Raw genomic sequence first — 24,396 nt, 5'->3', positions numbered from 1 at the left:
TCTTCTCGCAAGCTATCCACCAACTGGTCCAGGAAAGCCTGCAGCAGCTGCAGCATTTCCACACTTAAATGGCCATTACCAGACTGCCACTCATCACAAAACTGAGAACCTGGGAAAGAGATTGCTGAAAGTTTGTAAACTCCATTCTCCACTCCGCCTTCCCAAACTACTTGGCCTGTTGCCTTGTCCCAAAGAGCAACAAAATGCTCATCAAACTCCACCCGTACGCCAGTCTTGCAAACCTGATGCACTGACAACAGATGAAAACCAAGTGACGGAACATACAACACCTGGGAGGAATGCTTCCCCCCTCTGCCATCGGGAAGTATCTCCAACCTGCCCTCACTGTGAACTGGGATAGTGGATGTATATCCAGTAAGAATGTGACCAGAATACCTGCAAAGATCCTGTAAATCCGAACGGGAAGGAGTCGTGTGCCTGGAAGCACCACTGTCTAGAATCCACTCCCGAGTATCCGTAGCGGAGAGTCCTCCAACCACCTCCCTGCATGAGGAAAATGAAACACCGGTGTCCATAACCTCCATGTGCACAAAAGCTGGAGTCTTCACGGTTGCTGTTGAGGATTCAACACCCTTCTCGGTGCTCCGCTTGGGACACTGCCTCCAATAGTGACCTTTCTCGCCACAATCATTACAGATCCTCTCTGCCTTTAGTTCCTCGCGGTCTGAGTCGTTGGACATCTTCTCAGAAGACTTCTCCGATGAAGCCTTCCCTTTGCCCTTGTTGTTACGGCCTTTTGACTGTTGGGCCAGTTAAAGTCTCCGAACCTCCGCCCTATGGAGGGTTCGTGAATCTTTCCTCCTGGTCCAAGACCATGGACACAAGCTCCTCCCATGTGATGGTGCTGAGCCTGCCACTGGTAATCAAAGAAGAGTAGAAAGCTGAGTACTAAGAAGGCAAATGCGACAATGTGATGGCCATATCCTCTGATGATATCTCCTTCCTAGCCTGAAGAACTTCCTGCTAAAGAGCCTGCAGCTTGTTAATGTGCTCCCGCATCGTCGATGACTTTGCAGGATTCATAACCCGCATCTGTACTTCCAAGGAAATCCTCTTCATGGGCAATACCCTGTTATAGAGAGAAGCCAAATGTTGCCATATACCTCTGGCCAGCGTCATATGCTTGATATGCTTGATATGCCCGACAACAATGAAATCAGCAAGGTCGTAAGACTCCAAAACAAATTCCATCATTACCTTCAATATGCCGTAGTTATTCCCATCCAACTGACGGTCCACTGGGAATGTGAGGAGTGTCGGGATCTTCACATGCCTCTCAGCCATCTCAAGTAGATCTGCCATTGCGGGGGGTGTAACTGAAAATGGTGGGTGGGTGGGAAAAAAGAAGAACTTAAACCTGCAAGTGGCTGTCCAGCAAATCAGCCTGCCTTCCTCTTGCTTCTCCTCTTCCCAGACAGTCCAGAATAGTCCACCAATCAACAACAAAACAACCCCCCTCTTGTTCACACAATTCCCAAGATTTATCAAGAGCCTAGAGCTCTGATACCATGTCAAAATATGCAGTGGAGATGAAGACAAAATACACAAGAAAATCCCGGTGACTGAATACTATGAGTGGGGGGCCATGGAGCCATTTTATATGGCCCCACATGAGCAGTCAGCCAGTAGTAGGACAGCCGACAGCACCCATATAGACACCCGACTACTGCATCTCAAGTCGGCCAGCATCAAACAGTCGGCCTTCACATGTGTGAAGTCGGCCAGCAGCAGAGAGAAGCAAGGACCAGTCGGCCAGTGTCTGAATACACAATCCTGCAGTCGGCCAGCATACAGAGGTAGCCGACATGCACAGGACACCCTCCCACTACAGAAAAAATAGGAAAAATATGGAGTGGGGAAAAATGAGAAAACACCTAATTCGGGCGGGCACACCCACAACAGAGACCCTCATGTAAATGTACAGACAGGAGATGACTGCTAACAATAATGAAGACTTGGGACACACTTTTAAGTTTGTGCAGGTTGGTTGTGGAGCAAAAACGTTTTTTTTTCTTTCTTGCTTTCTTCCTGTTTCATTCTCTTTGGGATGGCCGTGTTTGCATTCGTGAAGGTTATTGTCGTGTTTTTTTTTCCGTTGGCCGTTTGCAAGTGCAGGTGACGGCAGTTATTGAGGGACTGGCCAATTTGCTTTTGTTCTCTTTTTCATTAATGTGGGCTGCAACAAGCATACGAAGCCTGTGGAACGCTTTTGTGAAAGCCTTATGTTATAAGACTAAGGCTTAATAGCCTTAGTGTTTTTTAAAAAAACTTTGACGTGAAAGAATTTATTTTTTTTAATAACTTCAATAGTCGTGCCTTTTCGAAACGAAAAAGTGGCGCCCCCAAGAAGATGACGATTCAGTATGGAGGGGGCTATTTGGATGACCTGATACCTGGAAGAGGTAGAGAGGGAGCCGGTTGTCTGCTTAGCAAAGCCATGTGTACCCATATGACTTGAAAGCCTTCCATCGTTTTTTTTTTTGTTATGGAAAATTGGAAAAATTCAAAAATCAAGCAAAAATTGGGCATTTTGGGCAAAACTGAAAGGGGCATTCTCTCCTGCTCTTCCATACAACCCTTGCTAAGGCTAATTTTAGGGTTAGGGCTGGCTGATTTTTAGGGTTAGGGTTTTTTTATTTTTAGGGTTAGGGTTAGATTTGTCAAAATACGCAATGGAAATGACAACCAAATCTGAGACCACAAGAGCAAGTAGAGTGCAGAAAATAGACAACACAAGAGAATGAGAGAGATAGGCGTATAACTCTTCTCTATACACAAGATCCCGAGGAAAAACCTGAATGAAAACAATGTGGGGCAATGGGGCCTATTGATATGGCCCCATCATGGGGTCGGCTAGCGCTAGCATGCGCCGCCAGCCCTCACAACTGGGCACATCCAGTCGGCCAGCAGCAAAAAACTCCACGACACCTTCTAATCAGGTCGGCTAGCTCCACGTGTACAAGAGTGCAGTCGGCCAGTATCAGAAGCTCCTGCCAACTTGTGGCAGCTACCCACACCATGGAAAAATAGGAAAAAATACGGGCCCGAAAGTCTTGGAAAGACAAGAGGGAAACTTGCTAAGAGGTTCTAGGGACCAAATCAGTATGATGATCCACAGGACGAGAGGGTGGGATATTGGGTGGGAGATCATCCTTAAAAATGTCTGAATGAGAAAGGAGATCATCCTTTAAAATGTCTGAATGAGAAAGGAGATCATCCTTAAAAATGTCTGAATGAGAAAGGAGATCTGCCAACTGAGGGACTGAAGAAGATGAGACAGCGGTTATCGATGAGATAGAAGCTATCTGAGCATAAATCAATGCTCCTTCTGCTCCCTTGCGGATAGCTCGTCGGGCCTGGAGATGAAAAATCATAGGAATGCCAAGAATGCTTCTATCCCCACGAATCATGACAAGCTCGGGAAAACCTTTATATATAATAAAGGTGTCCTGCCCCCAATTGGGAATAAATTCACACTAACGAAACCACTGGATTCCTAAGATCATGTCACATCCCAAAAGAGGAGAGAATGAAATCTCGCTGGAATGAGGCCTTTTGAACCTGCAAAGAAAACTGATGTGCCTGTTGAGATATGTGGGTGCGGAGACGAGGTGTAAACCCGTCTACCTCCAAATGATAGGGCACTAAGGTACAACTCATGTTGGTAGCCAACTGGGGAAAGATGGCGTCCTCAGAACTGCCCATGTCGAAAAGGATTATGAACTGTTGGCCCTTGGCAGAGCCATAAGCTCGGATCAGGCCTTTCTGTGTAGTTGTTGCCTCACCCTCCTACTTAGCATCAAATACCACCGATGGCATGGGATGCATAGAAGGTAAGATCTGAACCGCATTGGTGGTAGCAGGTGGGTCTGGAGGAGCAGGGAATACTGCGGCAACTGTGGCAGAAGGCTCTTTGGAGGCTTGCTCCACTTGCCTTTTTGGACAATCCTTCTTACCATGCCCGATGGTATGATAGAAAAAACATCGGTTTTCTAGACTGATACTGTATTTGCTCCTCTGGAGGAAGATAGCCTCCAATGATGCCTGCTTAAGCCTTTTCCTCAGGGGTTTTCTTAGGCATGGATTCCTTACTCCCTAAACTAGAGCTAGGACTGTTGTCTGTCTTATTGTCTTTAGAAGACGAATTACCCTTCCCCAGTTGGGGTTTGATATTGGACTGTGATGACTGCTTGGACTTACCTCCATTCATCTTCATTTCTTCATTCTGAGCGAGAGTCAAAGCCCAGTTGTAAAGTTATTAACATGATTAAGACTTAATTAATAAACATAAGACAAATATTGCAAGAAAAGACTGAGTGTTTGCATTGAGACAGGAGCCTTTCTTAAATAGAGGCCGAAAGGGTACAAATGAAGAGACACATCCTTGGGAAGGGGTGTGGCTCTTGAATCAATGGTTGTGTCCTTTGGACTTAGGGATGTGTCTTTTAATGAATAGACATGTCCTTTGATAGTGACCCATGTGTAAGGGTGTTACCCTTCACAAGTGTCCTTTCAGTTAATGAGAGATTAAGGAGTAATTAAGGAGAGATTAAGGAGTAATTAAGGAGAGATTAAGAGAGTTAGTCACAATCGTAACATTCCCTCCCACTTAAAATAAGACTCCGGCTAAGAAGAGATGGTTGTCTTTGAAAGAATTCCCGAAGAAGTTCTAGATATTCCTGTAAGTCTTCATCACTTTGCCAAGTAGAGTCGGAATCATCAAGATCTCTCCATTTAACCAAAAATTCTGTAGTCAGCTTATGTCGTGTTTCTTTATGTCTGACATCAAGAATTATCTCTGGAAATAAGAGTATGTGTTCATCTTCGATTTCTAGAACATAATCCAAAACATCTGAAACTGGAAAATCACCGTCCACAAACTTCTTGAGCCAAGAAATATGGAAAGTTGGATGAATTCTACCCCAAGAAGGCGGTAACTCCAACTTATAACTGAGAGATGAGTTCTTCTTAATAATACGAAAGGGTCCATAATATCTTGGGCGAAGCTTTGGGAAGACTGATTTCATTGTCTTGTATCGATGAGGGGCAATATATAGAATACCAAGTCTCCTTCTTGAAACTCAATGTGACGACGACGCTTATTAGCTGTGCACTGATATTGCTCTTGGACGCTGACCATCTCATCCTTAATCTGTAATAAAATATCTTGCATTTCTTGAATGAGTTGGTCTGCTAAAAGCCACTTTATGTTGAAGAACAAAGTTGGCAGGAACAAGGGGAGTATGGCCATAAGCTACTTGAAAAGGTGTCATTCCAATAGTTGAATGATAAGAATTATTATAAGCAAATTCCACCAAAGGTAAATATTCTTCCCATGAAGCTAATCAAGACTGAACATAATGACGCAGCATTTCTTCCAGAATTCGATTAACTCGTTTCGTTTGTCCATCTGTCTGTGGATGATAAGTAGAGCTAAAGAGTAAATTTGTTCCAAGAGATTTGAATATCGAAGTCCAAAAATGTCCTGTAAACTTTGGATCTCAATCAGAAACTATGGATTTTAGCAATCCATGAAGTTTGAAGATATATTGTATGAACAGTACTGCAATATCCGAAGCCTGGGCTGCTTTCTTGCACGGAATGAAATGTGCCATTTTAGAAAATCTGTCAACCACCACAAGAATCTGTGTATTGCCTTCAGAAGAACGTGGCAATAAAGTGAAAAAATCCAAACTAATACTTTCCCAGTGTTCATTGGGAACTGGAAGTGGTTGAAGAAGACCGGTTAAAACTTGTCTGCTAGCTTTTATACATTGGCACGAAAGACATGCTGTAACAAACTTAATAGCATCTTGCTTCATTTGAGGCCAATAGTATGTAGCTGTCAAGAGACGATATGTCTTGTTGATGTCTGGGTGTGCACCATAAGTGACCTCGTGATATTCTTTCACCAATACACTTCGAACATGAGTATCATGAGATACACAAATACGATCCTGATAATATAATAAACCATCCACTATTGTATATGCTCCATAAATCTTCAATTCGGAAGGAGTTGCATTCTGAGAATTGAGAATTCAAAATGCATTTCCAAAATCACGATCCTTTGAATAACGGTCCTTGAAACTTTGACGTATATCCATTTCAACTGTAGAAATAGCCAAGACCGAAGCTCGCAACATACGACTGAGGGCATCCGCAACCACATTGGTAAGACCAGGAACATACACAATTGTCATATGAAAATTGGCTAACGCGCTTGCCTAGCATTCATAACTGGCTGCGTGAAGATGTATTTCAAAGAATGATGATCTGTTTTCAACACTGAATCCGCACCAAGGAGATAATGTTTCCATGCACGATTGACATGAACAATAGCCAAAAATTCCTTGTCATATACCGGGTATCTTACTTGAATTGCAGAGTGCTTATGACTATCAAACGCAATAGCACGTCCTTGTTGCATCAAGACGACACCAGTGGCAATATCAGAAGCATCCGTATAAACATCAAAGGAGAGAGTAGGGTCAATAATAGCCATGACAGGAGTTGTTGTCAAAGCTGTCTTTAAATTTTCAAAAGCTTGTGTTGCGGCTTCAGTCCACTTGAATGCAGCACGGATGACGAGTTTGTTTTGGAGAGGGTTGTTTGACAACATGGATACAACTCTCAAGTTTTCATCGTCATTTCATCCACAGACAGATGGTCAGTCAGAAGAGGCTAACTCTACAGTGTTGGATCTTCTCAAGTGTCACATGCACTCTGCACTCAGTGCATGGTGACAAGATGGCTCATCATCAGAAGTGCAACAGTTGTACAGTTTTAGAACCCAATAGGATGATAATTGTCGTACCCCGTGACCCCATTGTACATCCGCAGTCCAGGATAAGTCAGGCACGAGCTACGTAGGTCATTCCTCAGCCTTAGTGGGTCAGTCCGTCAGTCAAGTCCCTTAACCCACTTGGAGAGAATCATTCATGCATGTAGAGTCAGTAGAAGCCTTAGGGTTTGCATCAGAAAGCACTCTGCATCTTGCATAATATGCATACATATGCCTGTGCATCATTTAGAACATCCCCAAAGCCTTAGGGAATTTACTGGGATTTATCTGGTATTTTTTCCATATTTATTAGTATTTATTTATCATTATTTGCATTATCGGACATTTATAAATATTAACTTTATTAAATGACCAACCTCCAGTTAGTATAAATAGGCTTGCCTAGAGCCTATTTTCTCATTCAGTCTTCATTGTGCTAAGAGCTCTCCTCTCTCTTGCTTTCAGCCCAAGACTAATCCAACCCTAGAGCCCATAAGCTTGCTTCTCCAGCCCTTGAGAAACCCTAGCTTCATTCAGCCCTAGGTGCTTGCATTCAGCCCTGAATTCAGCACTCAGTTCAGGCCCAGATTCAGCATACCCTTCACCTTCAGTTCAACGCCAGTTTGCAGCCTGTATTCACCTGCGTTTTTGCACAGCAGTACAGCAGCAGTGCTGCGTTTCTGTTCCAGCCGTACAGCAGCCCTGCAGTCCCCTGTTGCTCATGCGTTTCAGTCCACAGCCCTCTCCACAGCTCAGCGTTTCAGTCTACAGCAGTTTCCAGCCCTGAAACAGTTGTTTGCATCAGTGTCCAGCATTCTGTGCATCATCCACACATTCAGCAGTCATCTGGTGAAGGTAACACAGCATTCATATGTGTTTTCAGCATTCTAACAGTGTGTAGAACAGTCCACCTTCTTCTTCTTTGAGCCTCAGGTGTGCAGCCCTTCCTCATGCCCTTGGGAGGAGTGCATAGGCTCGAGATCAAGTCATTGAGGTGTTTCTACAGCAGTGTACAGATCAGCCGCTCTCCGATCCTCCGAGATCTTGCGTTTGGCTTATCTACAGTCCAAAGTCATTCTCTCTAAAGTAATAAAGCAAACACTATCTCGTTATCGGGATAGGGGGCCCTTCAGTGGGTAATTCGGGACCCAATCGGGTGTACAGTTCTCATATCTCTCTCTCTCATCTCTTTAAAGTTTGAAGTAAATGAAATGGATTGCTAAACTCACGAAACTCAGGATACAGAAGACGGTGTGAGCATATTGTGTGACAGGATCAACCAATACAAAGACTTCCGCTGCATATCACATTGGTATCAGATTCAGATAGTCCACACACACCGTATCCTAGCGTGGGGGCATCCTCGGATGGTTAGATTGCGTTCCGGCACGACCACCGACTTCAGCATCATGTCTACAGGCATCAGCCGGAAGACGTCTCCCCCGAAGGAGACCTTGTTCTTCTGCCTACAGCAGACACCATAGCTCTTCTTAGAGCTCAGAACCAGCTACTCATGGAGCGTCTCCAACTCTTGGAGGCAGCAGCAGCACGTCCTTCCACACCTCCAGCAGCACCCGACTACATCTCCCTCTTCTTTCAGATGGAACAACAAAGGAGAGAGGACGAGGCCCGAAGGAGAAGAGAAAAAGAAGAAAGACGGGACTATGAGGAAGCCCAACGCAGGATCGACGAAGACCGGCGTCAGGCTGAACTCGCCGCTCAGGAACACCAACGTGAGCTTGATCAAGAACGTATGTTACTCGAACACCAACGGGAAAAGGAGGCCATACACTTGAGGTATCAGCAGCTCTCCTCAGTCTCCCCAGTCATAGGTGTCACCAGCCAGCATCCCGCAGCAGCATCAACCACCATCATTCGCAGTCAACCGAATTTCAGCAAGTATGATGGTAAGTGTGATCATTCTTCAGTTAATCAATTTGTTCATCAGTTTAATGCTCATTTTCCTTTAGCTAGGATCACAGACCCACAAGACAAAGTCCACTTAGCGGCTCCCCATCTCACTGGTGAGGCAGTCACTTGGTGGCAGCATTGGTCTAGTATTCATACTAACCAGGCCACAGGTGTCACAGCCTTTGACTGGGACATCTTTGTCCATGACCTGAAGACCAGATTTCTCCCGCCCCAGTACATGACCGGTCTGAAAGACGAGTTCTATGGACTCAGACAGAACGGTTCCCCAGTGCTTCGATTTTCCGGTAAGGTTATTACTTTAGCACAGCAGTTAGGGTTATCTGAGCAGGCCAAGATGGAGCAATTCATTCGTGGATTGGACTCCAACATTCGGTTCACAGTTCGTAACTTTGAACCAAGTACATATGACCGGGCTCTGACTCTCGCTCAGAATGAAGAAATGAAGCTCAACGGGGGCAAGCCCAAGCAGACATCTCAGTCCAGTACCAAACCCCAGCAGCAACAATCAGCTGCACAGACAGGGAAAGGTAACGCATCTTCTAAAGATGCTAAGAAGGACAGCAGTAATAGCTCCAGTTCAGGGGGTAAGAAGGATAAAGAACCTAAGAAAACCCCTGATGAAAAGGCTAAAGCAGGCATTACTGGAGGTTATCTTCCTCCAGAGGAGCAAAAGAAGTACCAGTCAGAAAATAGATGTTTTTTCTGTCATATTATAGGGCATGGTAAGAAGGATTGCCACAAATGGCAAGCGGCACAAGCTGCCAAAGCTCCTTCTGCCACAGTTGCCACAGCTTCCCCAGCTCCTCCAGTCCCGCCTACTACCTCAAATGCAGTTCAACTTTTACCTTCCATGCATCCTATACCATCCGTGGTATTTGATGCTAAGCAGGAGGGTGAGAGTGATGCTGCTCAGAAGAGCCTCATCCGAGCTTATGGCTCTGCCCAGGGCCGACAGTTTGTAGTCCTTTTCGATATGGGCAGTTCTGAAGACGCCATCTCTCCCCAGTTGGCTAATAAATTGAACTGCACTTTAGTCCCATATCATCTGGATGTGGACGGGTTTACACCTGGTCTTCGCACCCACATTTCCCAGAAGGCACAGCAGTTTGCCTTTGAAGTTCAGAAGGCCTCATTTCAACGAGATTTCATCGTCTCCCCTCTGTTAGGGTGTGACATGATCTTAGGAATTCAATGGTTCCGTCAGTATGAGCCTATTCCCAATTGGGGACATGACACTTTTACTATTTGTAAAGATTTTCCTGAGCCTGTCATGATTCGGGGGGATAGAAGCATTCTTGGCATCCCATTGATTTCACATCTCCAGACCAGACGAGCTATCCGCAAGGGAGCAAAAGGAGCACTTCTTTATGTTCGTGCTCAAACAGCCCCTCCCTCATTAGTAGCATCCCTTACATCTTCAGTCCCTCAATTAGCACACCTCCTATCGAGACACCAGGACATTATGCTTAGGGACGATCTCCCACCCAGTCTCCCACCCTCTCGCCTTGAGGACCATCACATTGATTTGGTCCCTGGATCAGATCCTCCTAGCAGGTTTCCCTATCGTCTTTCCAAGACTTTAGAGGGCGAGTTGGAAAAGCAGTTATCTGAGCTTCTCCGAGCCGGATTCATTCGGCCTTCTTCCTCCCCATTTGCTGCACCTATCCTATTTGTCCAAAAGAAGGACAAGTCTGCACGCCTTTGTGTAGATTACAGGGCATTAAACAAACTCACTATCAAGAATAAGTTTCCTATGCCCAAGACAGAGTACATTTTGGAGCGTTTAGACGGTGCTAAATTTTTCACTAAGATCGACCTCAAGAGTGGTTACCATCAGGTCCGCATTTTTGAAGCTGACATTCCAAAAACAGCTTTCAGGACAGAGCATGGTCACTACGAGTTCGTAGTCATGCCTTTTGGGCTTACAAATGCACCAGCAACGTTCAATAAGATGATGTCTAGGATTTTCGCAGTCCACATTGGGAAGTGTGTTTTCATATTCCTTGATGACATACTAGTCTTCTCAGCCACTGCAGAGCAGCATGAGAAAGATGTGGAGAAAGTCTTGCAACTTTTGCGAGATAATCAGCTCTACATAAACGCCAAAAAGTCCATCTTTGGTGTTAAGGAAGTTCAGTATTTGGGCTACATCATCGGTTCCGATGGGATTAGACTGGACCCATCAAAGGTTCAGGAGATCTTAGATTGGGACATTCCTAAGACCGCCCAAGAAATCCATTCATTCGTAGGTCTTTGTCAGGCCTATAGCACACATGTCCATCAGTTTTCCAACCTTGCAGCACCTCTTACCGACTTGCTCAAGGGGGTGAAGACTCGCAAGCAGAAAGTCTCAGTTACAGGTAAGGCACTTGATACATTCCGTGCACTCCAGAAAGCTGCCTCAGAAGCACCTGTATTAAAGTTAGCATCATGGGACAAACCTTTCGAGGTCATCACCGATGCCAGCAATGTAGCCATAGGTGCAGTCCTCCAGCAGGACAATAGACCCGTGGCTTATTACAGCAGAAAGTTGGATGTCGCCGAAAAGAATTATTCGGTATATGACAAAGAGCTTTTGGGTGTGATCACAGCGCTCAAACATTGGAAGCCTTTTCTTTATGGACAGGCTTTCACAGTGAAAACAGACCACCAAGCACTTAAGTGGCTTCAGACTATGCCAAGTGCCCAGTGGAGTGATCGACAAGCCAGGTGGAGTCAAATCTTCCAACAGTTTGGAGGTATGATTGAATACATCCCTGGTAAGCATAACCCAGTAGCAGACGCTCTCAGTCGAAAGTCCAGCATCTAGGCAGTCCAAGTAGCTACCATTCTCGAAATCACGGGGAAGGACTTGGATAGTATGAAAGACCAATATGTCGACTCCCCTGAGTTTGGTACTCAGTATAGTTTGGTCCTCACTTCTGAGCTTGGCCACTATTCAGTACAAAACGGTTGGTTGTTCTACAAGAACCGTCTCTGTGTTACTCGAGAAAAGCGTTCCGCTCTTCTCCACGATGCCCATGACTCCTTAGTTGGAGGACATAGGGGTATCAACAGTACCCTCGAGAAATTAGAACGGTCCTTTTATTGGCCAAAGATGAGGCGTGATGTCTATGCACATGTACAAGCCTGTAAGATTTGTCAAAAAGTCAAGGTTCCCCATTCAAAGAAGGCAGGTTTACTTCAACCTTTGCCTATCCCCGACGGACCTTTTATCGACATATCTATGGACTTTGTAGGGCCTCTACCAGCATCCACTGGATCCCGTAACACTCAGTGTTTTACCATTGTGGATCGCTTTAGTAAGTTCTGCATGCTCATCCCATGCAAGCATACGGCCACAGCCGAGGACGTAGCCCGTCTGTTTCTCAAGCACTGGTATCCAATTTGTGGTTTGCCTAGCACCATAACATCAGATAGAGATTCCAAGTTTACCTCGCATTTCTGGAGGGCATTATTTGAAAACTTTGGAACTAAGTTGCAGTTGTCTAGTGCATTCCATCCCCAGACAGATGGCCAGACAGAAATTTATAATCAATTGGCCTTTGATGTCCTCAAGTCATACTGTCATGACCAGCAGTCCAAATGGGAGCACTATCTTCCGTTGGTCCAAGCTATCTTAAACGACACGCATTCATCCAGTGTCGGACGGACTCCATATGAAGCAACCTTTGGTCGCCGTTTTTCTTCTCTTTTGACGAGAATGGTGTCTCCATCTTTAGAGGCTAATAAAACCACGGAAGCATTTTCCGAGATCATTGAGTCAGTCAAGGACCGCTTGACCAAAGCTCAGGAAGCATATAGCAGACAGGCAAATAAGTCTAGACGAGATGTCCACTTCAAGGAAGGGGATTGGGTCTATCTGCGTATCATGAAGCAAAGATTGAAACAAGTGGGCAAACGTTGTCCCAAGCTTTCATTCCGTAGTTTTGGCCCTTTTCCAATAGTCAAAAAGTTAAGTGATGTCTCCATGAAGTTAAAATTGCCTACCAGTTGGACAATGCATGATGTTTTCCATGTTTCTTGGCTAAAACCATATGTTGGTCCAGAAGTGTTTGATGTTTCAGATGAACAGCAGCCAGACGTGGTAGACGAGGCAGAAGTTATTGAGCCTGAGCAGATCCTTCTTCATCGATGGAAGCATGGTTCCGGTCGACGGATTCGTCAGTTCTATACGAAGTTCCGAGATCGAGGCACCCACGAAGCCGTATGGCTCGACAAGGAGTTCTTCCAGGAGTACCCCCAATTATTGGCGGACTACTTGGAAGCCATGAACCTGCCGCCAAGCTAATCAGGAGGGAATGTCACATGCACTCTGCACTCAGTGCATGGTGACAAGATGGCTCATCATCAGAAGTGCAACAGTTGTACAGTTTTAGAACCCAATAGGATGATAATTGTCGTACGCCGTGACCCCATTGTACATCCTCAGTCCAAGATAAGTCAGGCACGAGCTACGTAGGTCATTCCTCAGCCTTAGTGGGTCAGTCCGTCAGTCAAGTCCCTTAACCCACTTGGAGAGAATCATTCATGCATGTAGAGTCAGTAGAAGCCTTAGGGTTTGCATCAGAAAGCACTCTGCATCTTGCATAATATGCATACATATGCCTGTGCATCATTTAGAACATCCCCAAAGCCTTAGGGAATTTACTGGGATTTATCTGGTATTTTTTCCATATTTATTAGTATTTATTTATCATTATTTGCATTATCGGACATTTATAAATATTAACTTTATTAAATGACCAACCTCCAGTTAGTATAAATAGGCTTGCCTAGAGCCTATTTTCTCATTCAGTCTTCATTGTGCTAAGAGCTCTCCTCTCTCTTGCTTTCAGCCCAAGACTAATCCAACCCTAGAGCCCATAAGCTTGCTTCTCCAGCCCTTGAGAAACCCTAGCTTCATTCAGCCCTAGGTGCTTGCATTCAGCCCTGAATTCAGCACTCAGTTCAGGCCCAGATTCAGCATACCCGTCACCTTCAGTTCAACGCCAGTTTGCAGCCTGTATTCACCTGCGTTTTTGCACAGCAGTACAGCAGCAGTGCTGCGTTTCTGTTCCAGCCGTACAGCAGCCCTGCAGTCCCCTGTTGCTCATGCGTTTCAGTCCACAGCCCTCTCCACAGCTCAGCGTTTCAGTCTACAGCAGTTTCCAGCCCTGAAACAGTTGTTTGCATCAGTGTCCAGCATTCTGTGCATCATCCACACATTCAGCAGTCATCTGGTGAAGGTAACACAGCATTCATATGTGTTTTCAGCATTCTAACAGTGTGTAGAACAGTCCACCTTCTTCTTCTTTGAGCCTCAGGTGTGCAGCCCTTCCTCATGCCCTTGGGAGGAGTGCATAGGCTCGAGATCAAGTCATTGAGGTGTTTCTACAGCAGTGTACAGATCAGCCGCTCTCCGATCCTCCGAGATCTTGCGTTTGGCTTATCTACAGTCCAAAGTCATTCTCTCTAAAGTAATAAAGCAAACACTATCTCGTTATCGGGATAGGGGGCCCTTCAGTGGGTAATTCGGGACCCAATCGGGTGTACAGTTCTCATATCTCTCTCTCTCATCTCTTTAAAGTTTGAAGTAAATGAAATGGATTGCTAAACTCACGAAACTCAGGATACAGAAGACGGTGTGAGCATATTGTGTGACAGGATCAACCAATACAAAGACTTCCGCTGCATATCACATCAAGTGTTATGTGTCAGAGCACAAGCAACAATGGGAAAAGTATCTTCCTTTGGTGGAGTTTGCATATAACAACACTGTACATACCTCGACAGGCAAGGCGCCTTTTGAGATTGTAGAAGGAGGGAAGAAGGTACCACCCATTTTGCATACAAAGGATAAGATCTTTGAGGCTGATCAGTATGTGGAGAGCTTGGATGAAGTTTATCGGAGAGTTAAGTTGGCCCTCCAGAAAACTCAGCAGAAGCAAAAGAAAGCCGCAGACCGTCACAGACGTGATTTACAGTTTGCATTGGGTGATTGGGTTCTTTTGCGTTTTGAAAAGGCTAGACTCAAGAAGATGAAGAGTAAAGAGCGCTTATTCCCTAAATTGAGCATGCGATATTATGGGCCTTTTCAGGTTTTGGAAAAGATTGGTGAGGTAACCTATCATTTGAAGTTACCAGATCACTGGAGGATTCACAATGCTTTTCACGTGAGTCTTCTTAGACCTTTCCGTGGGGATGTGCCTGAGGATGTATCAAATGAGGCTCAGCCGGAAGTTGAGGAACTTGATGAGGTTCTGATTCCAGAGCAGATACTGGCACATAAAGAAAGGAAGGTACGAGGTAAAGTTTCCCGTCACTATCTTGTGAAGTTCAAGAACTATTCACCAATGGATGCGAAGTGGATGGAGGAAGGTGACTTAACAGATTCACCTCAGGTTTTGCAGCTTTATCTCGATGCCTTTGAGTTAGAGCCGACTCTTGTTGTGGCTCATTCAAGTTCAGCAGAGCATGGGTCTGGAGCATTACCTGATGCTCAAGAGGGGGGTAGCACCTCCACTCCCTTGGTACAGACAGGCTCAGATGACATCTAGAGGTCGCTTGGTGCAGTTTTTATCTCACCCGAAGGTACTGAGGCTGACAGTACATCTGTTTATGGGACTTCTATGATATATGTGTACTAGTCACATGAGATTTTTGTGGATATGTATGGTTCACAGTGGTATACAACTTGGACTATTACTATGCCATTGGTTTGCAGTGAATGTTGATACATGTGTATGGCTTAGAGAGATTGGGATGCTGATCTTGCCATATTGTATATTTCACTTTGGATATTTTGATGCATCACCAGAATGCAATCGAGGACGCTTGCCATTTTTCAAGAGGGGGGTATGTCATGGCCCTGTGAAAATGGAACAGCACAAGTGTGGGCATGGTGGTTGCAGAGTTAGAATATTGAATGATTCACATGGGGGGTGCCCGGACAGAGTTTAAGATGTGTGGACATCCCTAGGTGTGAAGGGGGGAACTAGAAACATTAAACTTTAATGTTTATTAAAGTTTGCCCCTAGGCCTTAGTGGCCCCTAGGGACTTTTAAAGTTTGGGGCCCTAGGGATTATTTTGGGGAGGAGGGCCACTCCACTTTTGGAGTGTTTCTCTCTCCTCTCTCTCTCTCTTCCCTTTTGGGAGTCGTGGAGCAAAAGTGGGCATACATGCGTGGAAAAGCACAGAAAGAAGGAGGCGGCTGCTGTACTTGTGTTTTGCTGCTGTTTTCTGTGAGCTGTGTGCTGGAGCAGGCCGTACAATTTGTCGTACAGTGCTGTACGAACAGAAGGTACTGCTGTGGACAGAGAGGCGCAGAGCTGTGGGACAGAGACAGGCAGCTGCGATTGCTTAATCCAGGCTGTACAGTGCTGTACGACTGCAAGTACAGCTCTGTACTTTCTGCAGGTACACTGTACGGCCAGTTTTGGAGCAAGTACAGGTGCTGGGCAATATTGTTGCAGACGGCATAGGCGACCAGTAGCAAATCAGCAGGCGACTACTTCTGGTTTTCTGCAGAAACAGCCCGTACCGTCAAGTACAAGCAAGTACAAGTGCTGTTTTTCAGATCTGTACTTTCAAAGACAGCATAGAAGTGAACATAAGGAGGAGGGTACAGACAAGTACATGCACATATGTGAAGCAGGGTTGTGGATACAAGTGCCTGCAAGTACAAATTGGTACCGTTGCTTCCTCCAGTGCTGTTTCACGATCTGAATTTGGTAAGCTCTGTTTCTGTTCATCTATCTCTCTTTCTACTGCTTGATGTCTCTTGCAGATATGAGTTATCTGGCCCCTTGTGAGAGGAGGGGTATGGCAGATTGACAAGGGTTGAGACAGAGTTTGGACAGCATATGTGTGTTTCAGCTGAGATGTTGTATCATGCACTTGAGTTATGCCAGATGTATCCTCATGGCTGCCCTGCTTAGTGGTCTTGGCTGATCAGAGGGAGGCACAGTGTGTTATTGTGGAACACAGATCTGTGTGCATAGATCCTCTGTGCTAAGAGGCATTGTGGGACGTCAGATTGGACATACAGGTGTAAACTCTTGGCTGATTTTTGTTGTACTCAGCCATTCATATTATTTTAATTGAATAAAGAAATACCGCAAGGGGCGCCAAGCTTTGGGGCCAACAGGTGTTGCCTTGTTTTCAGATTTGGGCGCTCTAGCTCCAATCTGTTTTGTTTTTTTCATCTAGACTACAAGTGGACCGGTGACTGCTAGTCTACCGCACTCTGGTTTCTATCAGAGGCCGGTTTCATCTGGCCTTTCCGGAGGAAGTTCTCCTGGCAATGACTTGGAAAAACAATCCTAGTACTCACATAGGAAATCAGTCCTGTCTTTATCTAACATAGACAAATTAGATTTAGACTCGTCATCTTTTGCATCCTTTACAAAAACCAAGTACGCGGAAAGATACTTTTTCATTACTGATGAAATGGACGAAGCCGATACAATAGGAACAGATTCCCCTTTAAGCTTTACATCCAAAATATGCTCTTTCCCTCTATGAGTCAACGTAATCTTCCTGTTGTACGTATCCACCACCGCATGTACTCTATGACACCATGGCATACCCAACCTGCGTGTCTCTGTTTTTCTCAGAAAATCCGCCTTCAGCCTTGCCCGCCAACACCCCTTTTTTCCAAAAAGCAAGTGATAGAGAGAGAGGGAGGCGTGTACTCCAAAAGAAGAGTAGCCCCCCCCCCCCCCATAAATATCCTAGGAGCCACTTAAAGTTTTAAAACCTTATGAGCTTTAATTCCCTTGGCACCAAAGGTTATAGAACCTTTTAGCTTTAATTATCTTTGTCCTCTTTACACTTGGGGTTGTCCACACATGGGTCAATAAACCTTAGCCCCAAATATGAACCTTTAAATATTTATCCTGCTCACCGACCACCATGCTCACACTTATGCTGCACCAATTTCGAGCTAGCCTATATCTGCTTGGGCCTTACCTCCGTTCAGCATTATTTCTTAATTCTGAGCTAGAGTAAGCCTTGTCATATGACTGTGGCTCAAAATTACGCACGGTGAACCTAATGTTAGTATCCAACCCCCTAATGAATTGTTTCAATTTATCCTCCTCAAATATCTCCAACTACTGTGCTAACGTGATAACTTTGTTAGAGTATGTCAACACTACAGACCCATTTTGAGAGTCTCTAGAACTCATCCTCAAGATTGATCATGTATTGGGAAGAAAGAAATTGTTTTTTGAGGTCCGACACGAAGAAGTCCCATACATACCGAGGAGCCCCTGTGGATGGGTCTTACATGTAGACTAGACCAATGTTGCCACCAGGTAACTGCTTCGCCGGAAAGGTGAGGTGCTTCCAAGTAGACTCGATCTTGAGGATGTGAAAGGTTAGCCAAAGAAAGATATGCCACAAATTGATGAATAAATTGCATAACTATAGCATGATCACACTTACCATCATACTTACTAAGATTTGGTTGAGCTCGCATGACGGTGGTGGTTGGGGCAGTGGAGGAACTCGGACCTTGTTGCGCCAGCGTAGGGAGAATTGACAGCATGTTTGCGAAAGGTACGGTGTCGGTTAACAAGGAAAGGAGTGGTACGTAGATGGCGGTACAGACGACGGCACAGCGCAGAGCATAAGCTACGCAAAAATGTGTGTTGCCCATGGAGCACCCCGAGGGTTTATATAACTGTAGGATACAGGTACGGGCGCTGCGCAAAGCAAGGACGAAAGGACGATGTATCAGCAAAGGCTGTAGATCAGTGGCCTGCATGGCTCAGAAAGGTACGGTGTTGGTTAACAGGGAAAGGAGTGGTATGCAGACGACGGTACGGACGACGGCACAGCGCAGAGCATAAGCTACGCAGAAATGCGTGTTGCCCATGGAGCACCCCGGGGGTTTATATAACTGTAGGGTACGGGTACGGGCGCTGCGCAAAGCAAGGACGAAAGGACGATGTACCAGCAAAGGCTGTAGATCAGTGGCCTAATGCTATCAACTACTGGTTCTAGAGTTGCATAGCATCTCGATCAAGCCTTTGTTGGTGTTCTCAGGCTGCTTGGTCTGCCCATCGTTGGTCTTCTTCAACCCTACGTTTGGCGTCCTCGGCCCTTCATTCATCATCACATTGGGCTTCTTTGGTCCTTCATTCTTCAACCTTTTCGGCTTCTTCTTTTTGCCTTTGTTGCTCCATGATGAGGAACAATCTTTCAAGTTCTGAGAGTCCTTTTTCCTTTTCAACTGCTTCCTTGACTTTTTTAGCCTCCTCTTTAGCTTTTTTTGTTGCTTCTTCTTTAGCCTCAATTTGTTGCCTGAGAAATCTATTTTGTTCCAAGATTGCTTTGACAAAATCTTCACGGAATTGCGGAAGCGTTTCTGCAGTGGTGTCTTCATTGTTGATCTCTCCTTCCATGTCTTCTTTGTAGCTTTCTGAAGAAGTCTCTCCTAACATTGTGGAGACTTGGGTGGTTTTTCCTAACCGCAGTTTTACCCTCCACAGAATGCTCTCACTTTTGGGTAGCTAAGTGGGTCACAACCTACAACTCTGATACCAATGTAGCATGCAGTAGATTGATCGTCGTAACGCACAACGAAGCCTTCTTTAAACCTATGAGTTTATGCAATCCACTTTACTTTGAGAGAGAAAAGTAGAGAGAGAAGATGAGAGTTAACACCAAATTTGGGGTCCCAATTACCCCACTGAAAAGCGGCCCTCCCCTCCTCCACCCCCCTCCCCTCCCTGCAGGTTTGTAGCAAGTGTTTAAACGCCATACTGATGATGACTCATTAAACACTGATTAGACTAAATTGAACTCAACCAAAGCTTCAATGAAAATAACACAATTTGTATTTCTTTGGAGAACTTTGTACAATGATAATGAATGATGACTAAGGACTGCCCAACACAAGGACGAGGAAGACCGAACGCAGGTGAACCATATGCTGATCCAAGACCACCGAAGAGAGCCTGATGTAGCCACGTATGCAACTCCAAGATGCTGAGGAGTAGCACATATGCTGGTTGAGAACAAGGGCTGCCTTCAGGCTGCTTGAGGCTGAGCACAAGTTGCTTGTTGATGAAGCACTAGATCTAGGATGCTTGAACTCTTGTGGAATGATATGATTTATGCAAGGGAAAGTGAGATCTCTTATATAGCACCCACCTGATGCTGGTCAGTTCATGCTACTCCTATCGGCCTGTAAATAGGACAAACAATGTATGAAAATCAAGCATTAAATGCCGTGTTAATATAAAATGCTGGCAGAATATTTATATGATGTAGTAGATGCTGGCCGACTGCTGGACAAAGCCTGTGATCAGGCTGAACACTGAATGCTTTTGATTGGGCATAGCTATGATGCTTAGCATCAAATGTTTGGGTACCAAATCTGCGCCCAAACTGCCCCATGGGCTGGCCAATGGCCTGGCCCATGTGTCCATGCTTGTTATAGGCATCTATGGATTGATTTCTTCATGCCTAACCTCAGATGACCTGTACATGCTTTTGTTCTCCAAGTGGGTTAAGGGACTGACCTGACACCTAAGGTTGGGAGACTGACCTACGTAGCTTGGGCCTGACATGTCCCGAAGTGGGGCTCACAATGGGGTCACAGTATATGACAAATATTCCTAAAAGGGTATTAATACTGCATGATGTTACATAAAGTGCTGAGCATCTGTGTGTCACATAGCACCATAGTGCAGGGTGCATGTGACAAAAGAAGTCCCCACCAATGTGGTCAATCCATGAGCTTGGCTAGACTAACAACCTCTCAAAGCTTTTCCCCAGAAATGTAAGAAGACAACCCATTGCCTTTTTGAGGAAACAAGTAAGATTTGAGGTGATAAATACAGCCCAATTATTTCCAATTGACCATTGATACGTAAAGAGAGTGTAAATGCCCATACCTTGGCAGCAACTAGTACGCCAAATGAGACAAACAAGCGCATTGATACAGCCCCATTATTTCCAATTAACCATTGATACGTAAAGAGAGTGTAAATGCCAATATCTTGGCAGCAACTAGTAGGCCAAGTGAGCCCCATTATTTCCAATTGACCATTGATACATAAAGAGAGTATAGAGTATAAATGCCCATACCTTGGCAGCAACCAGTAGGCCAAGTGAGACAAACAAGCGCACTCTAAACTCCATGTTGTCTTTAGGCCACAAGTAGGCACCCAGGTTTTGTAGTATGCGCAGATCTGCTACATGGGTCTCTGGGGCATCATGAGGCCTGCCCACATTTCCTTCCTTTGTTGAAGGGCTTGATGGAGGTGCTACTCCAACAGCCTTGGCAGCTAATGATGAAAACTGGGCAAATAACCCTTGCCCAATACCCCCATCTGCATGAAATCCCTGCAAAATAGGCAGATCATGGTGATTACTAGAAGTAAAGGCAGTTAAGCAGGCTTCTTCTGCATTAACAACAGTTTAGGATAATTTTACACATTAGTGACAGCTTAGCAAGCTCATTCCGCAAACAACAGTTGCACATCATCATGAATCAACAAGGGTTTAGCAAGTTAAATCTGCAATAACAACAGGTTAGCATGATTGAGCATTACCACGGATTTAACATGCATTAGATACAGATTAGCATGATCATGAATTAACAAGGGTTAGCAGGCTAATTCTACATTAACGACAATTTAACATGATGATTCCTTAAGAAGGATTTAGCAAGCTAACTACAGTTTGATCTGATTGTGCATTAACAAGGGTTTAACGAGCTGCTCCTATATTAAATGTAATCTAGCATGGTTATGCATTAACAAGGGTTTGACAAGCTAAGTCTGCATTAACTACAGTTTAGCATAATTAATTACGCATTAACAAGGATTTAGCAAGCTAATCCTGCATTAAGTGCGGTTATACATAATTAATTTAGCAAGCTAATACTGCGTTAACTACAGTTTAGCATGATCATGCATTTGAAACAGTTTAGCAAGGCTAAATCTTCAATATCAACCCATTTTTCAGCTTGGTGAACAGGAGCAAGGGTAAGAGTGAAACCGTGCCGGGCAAATGGGTTAGACTGCAAATCTGACTGTCAATTGGCCATCTCCTTCTAGCACCATAGCCAGTTTCCTGCTCCCAATAGCTAGCAGAAAATTTTGCGAGATACCTGTGGGCATGGTCGTGATTAGTGTGATAATCTCTGATTAATGTGGGTACTCTGCGTGCAAAATCGTCCTCTTCCGGAGCCTTTGAGAAAGCCCATATACTAAATTTTCCTGAACGCGCGGCCCAATTCCTTGAGTGGAGAAAAGCTCCCCGTATACCCATACCCATCTGTGCCAGATTCTCTCAAGCAGCAAATACTTTGCTACCAGCTTCCAAGGATTGTCCACTTCATTATTTGCACCTCATACACAGCAAATCGGGCATGCAGCTCCTAGCCAAACCTAGCATACCCTTTGTCTCTCATGCACATGTGAAAGCAAGGCTTTGTCCTGAAAAATTGTCATAGGGTCAGCAATATATTTATAAATTAAGTTAATATGGGTGCCAAATATTGAACTCTATTAAGTTAATTTGTGTTGTATATGAGTTAATATGTGATTCTTAATATATATAAAAGGAGAAGATGCGTTGAATTCTCGAACTGCCACCAGTCAACTTTTTGTGCGTCCCCTTGGGCTCTCCCCTTAACGCCATGTAGACTCGTAGTCTCGTAGACGGCATATACAACCACCCTCCCTTAATGCATGCAGGCATAATTCAAATTTTTTTGCATGTAGTGTGCTCCTTCTCCAGGTTTTCTCATTTCGGTGTGTTTGTGGGGGCTGCTCTCCCCTCTACAAGGTTTATGTGGGTGAGCCCTCTCTCTCTCTCTCTCTCTCTCTCTCTCTCTCTCTCTCTCTCTCTCTTCGCTTATGTCTGTGTCTCTATTCGCCCCCACAAGCTCTTCGCTTCTCTCTCTTCACCCCCACATTCTGTTTGCTTCTCTCTCTTTGTCCCCACAAGCTATTCACTTCTCTCTTCCTTTCCATACCTGTGCTGTTCGCTTCTCTCTCTGCGCCCCCACAATCTGTTCGCTTCTATCTCTCTCTCTGTTCACCCCACAAGCTCTTCGCTTCTCTCTCTTTGCCCCCACAATCTATTTGCTTCTATCTGTGCCTTCGTTCACCCCCACGAGCTCTTCGCTTCTCTCTCCCTCTCCGTACACCTATGATGTTCGCTTCTCTCTCTGCGCCCCCACAATCTGTTCGCTTCTGTCTCTCTCTCTGTTTGGCCCCACAATCTGTTCGCTTCTATCTGTGTCTCTGTTCACCCCATTTCCCCACCCGCCCTTACTCAAGCCCCCAAGGCAGCAACATGCTTATCTGCTGCTACTTGCCTCCCCACTTGCACAGCTGGCCATCTATGGGACCAGCTGAGGAGCAAAATCAATACTAGAAGGGGGACCCCTTCAGTCCAACATGGACAGCTCACCGGCGACAAGGACTAGAGGTGAGAAGGAGAGGAAATATAGCTCGATTTGGGCGAGCACACAGAAGATCAGCAACCCCCATATCAAAACATGCTTGACCACCATGAGAGAAGTATGCAAAATGCAGGATACAGACATTGAGCACCTATAAAAGAAGCTCGGGGAGAACAAGGATAGTGATGACCTTAGGCATGAGTTGCGTGCCTCCATGCAAGAGGAGATGGATAGGTGGAAGGCAAACATGCAGGCATACATGGCAACTCAGCTAAGCAAGATGTAGGAGGAAATGGTCCAAATGTTGGACGCAAAAACCAGCCACACCACACCTCACTAATCACGTAGTTGGAGGCCCAAGTCGCCACCCTTAGAGTGGAAAATGAGACCTTGAGAGCACGTACCCAATTCGAAGAAGGAGAGATTCAACTATCCCTCAATGATGAGCTAAATACACTTAGAGAGCAAATGAAGACCCTCCAGGAACAACAGGAGAAGAAGGCAAACGAGGCAACCACATGGGCCGAGGTGATTAAGAAGACACAGAAGCAAGTGGAAGAAGCGAGCAGCTGGATTGAGGTTGCCAAGAAGCAACGAAACCCACCATCATCCCCAAACATCATCAATGACACACTCAAAGAGGAGAAAAGAAGGAAGATTAGGGCATTTAATGTGAGAGTGGTGGGATGGAAGGAAGGAACCTCGCCGAAAGAGGACGCCATAGCACTATGCAGAAAGCTGGAAATCGTTGATACCCCCTTCGTCGAGGCATGGAGGGTGGCCAAAGACACCACCAAGGAACACACACTCATCCTCAAGTTTGCGGGGTTAGAGGTGAGGCAAGCATTCCTTACCAAAAGGCGAGATGAGGCCGCACGGTTTTTGTGGTTGGATGGGATGAGGCCGCACGGTTTTTGTGGTTGGATGGGATCCAGACAGAGAGGGCTCGAGACATCTACCTTGTAGTGTGCTACTTTGCACCCTCCAATTCTAAATATGCCACCCATGGAGAGTCCCCATACCTGCCCCTTTATGGTGACATTATGAAGTTTTCCAGTCTAGGGGACATCCTCCTGGTGGTGGCTGGAGACTTCAATGCCCACATCGCAAGTGCACAGGTACCCTTCTTTGAGACAGATGATCCCATGTACCAGGAGATTGACACGGTAGGTACGGATCTGGAGCGGACATCATAGGATACAGCAGCCCGCATAGAAAATGGAGAGTATCTCATAGCCCTCGGCGGGG

The 24,396-nt window shown here is 45.3% G+C and overlaps 1 protein-coding gene across 2 annotated transcripts in view; it reads right to left on the bottom strand.

Moving 5' to 3' along the window:
- ABCB25 (ABC transporter of the mitochondrion 3) overlaps positions 1-22,195 on the bottom strand; it is a 167,020-nt gene extending 144,825 nt beyond the window's left edge. The window contains exons 1-2 of one of the 2 annotated variants that reach the window (XM_086806530.1): positions 21,740-22,195; positions 20,820-21,077 (exon numbers count right to left, since the gene is read on the bottom strand). In XM_086806530.1, coding sequence (XP_086662656.1) covers positions 20,820-20,873 — 54 coding nt within the window. In that variant the 5' untranslated portion in view covers positions 20,874-21,077; positions 21,740-22,195. Of the gene's footprint in view, positions 1-20,819; positions 21,078-21,734 lie in introns of both variants that reach the window. The other variant, XM_086806529.1, reaches the window with a different exon arrangement.
- Between the last annotated feature and the right edge of the window lie 2,201 nt (positions 22,196-24,396).

This window comes from Cibotium barometz, chromosome 12 (genome assembly GCF_041138505.1).
Source record: "Cibotium barometz isolate CiBa-2024 chromosome 12, ASM4113850v1, whole genome shotgun sequence".
Taxonomy (NCBI): Eukaryota; Viridiplantae; Streptophyta; class Polypodiopsida; order Cyatheales; family Cibotiaceae; genus Cibotium; species Cibotium barometz.
Note: the sequence above shows the minus strand (reverse complement) of the source record. Positions and strands in the feature narration are given on the sequence as shown.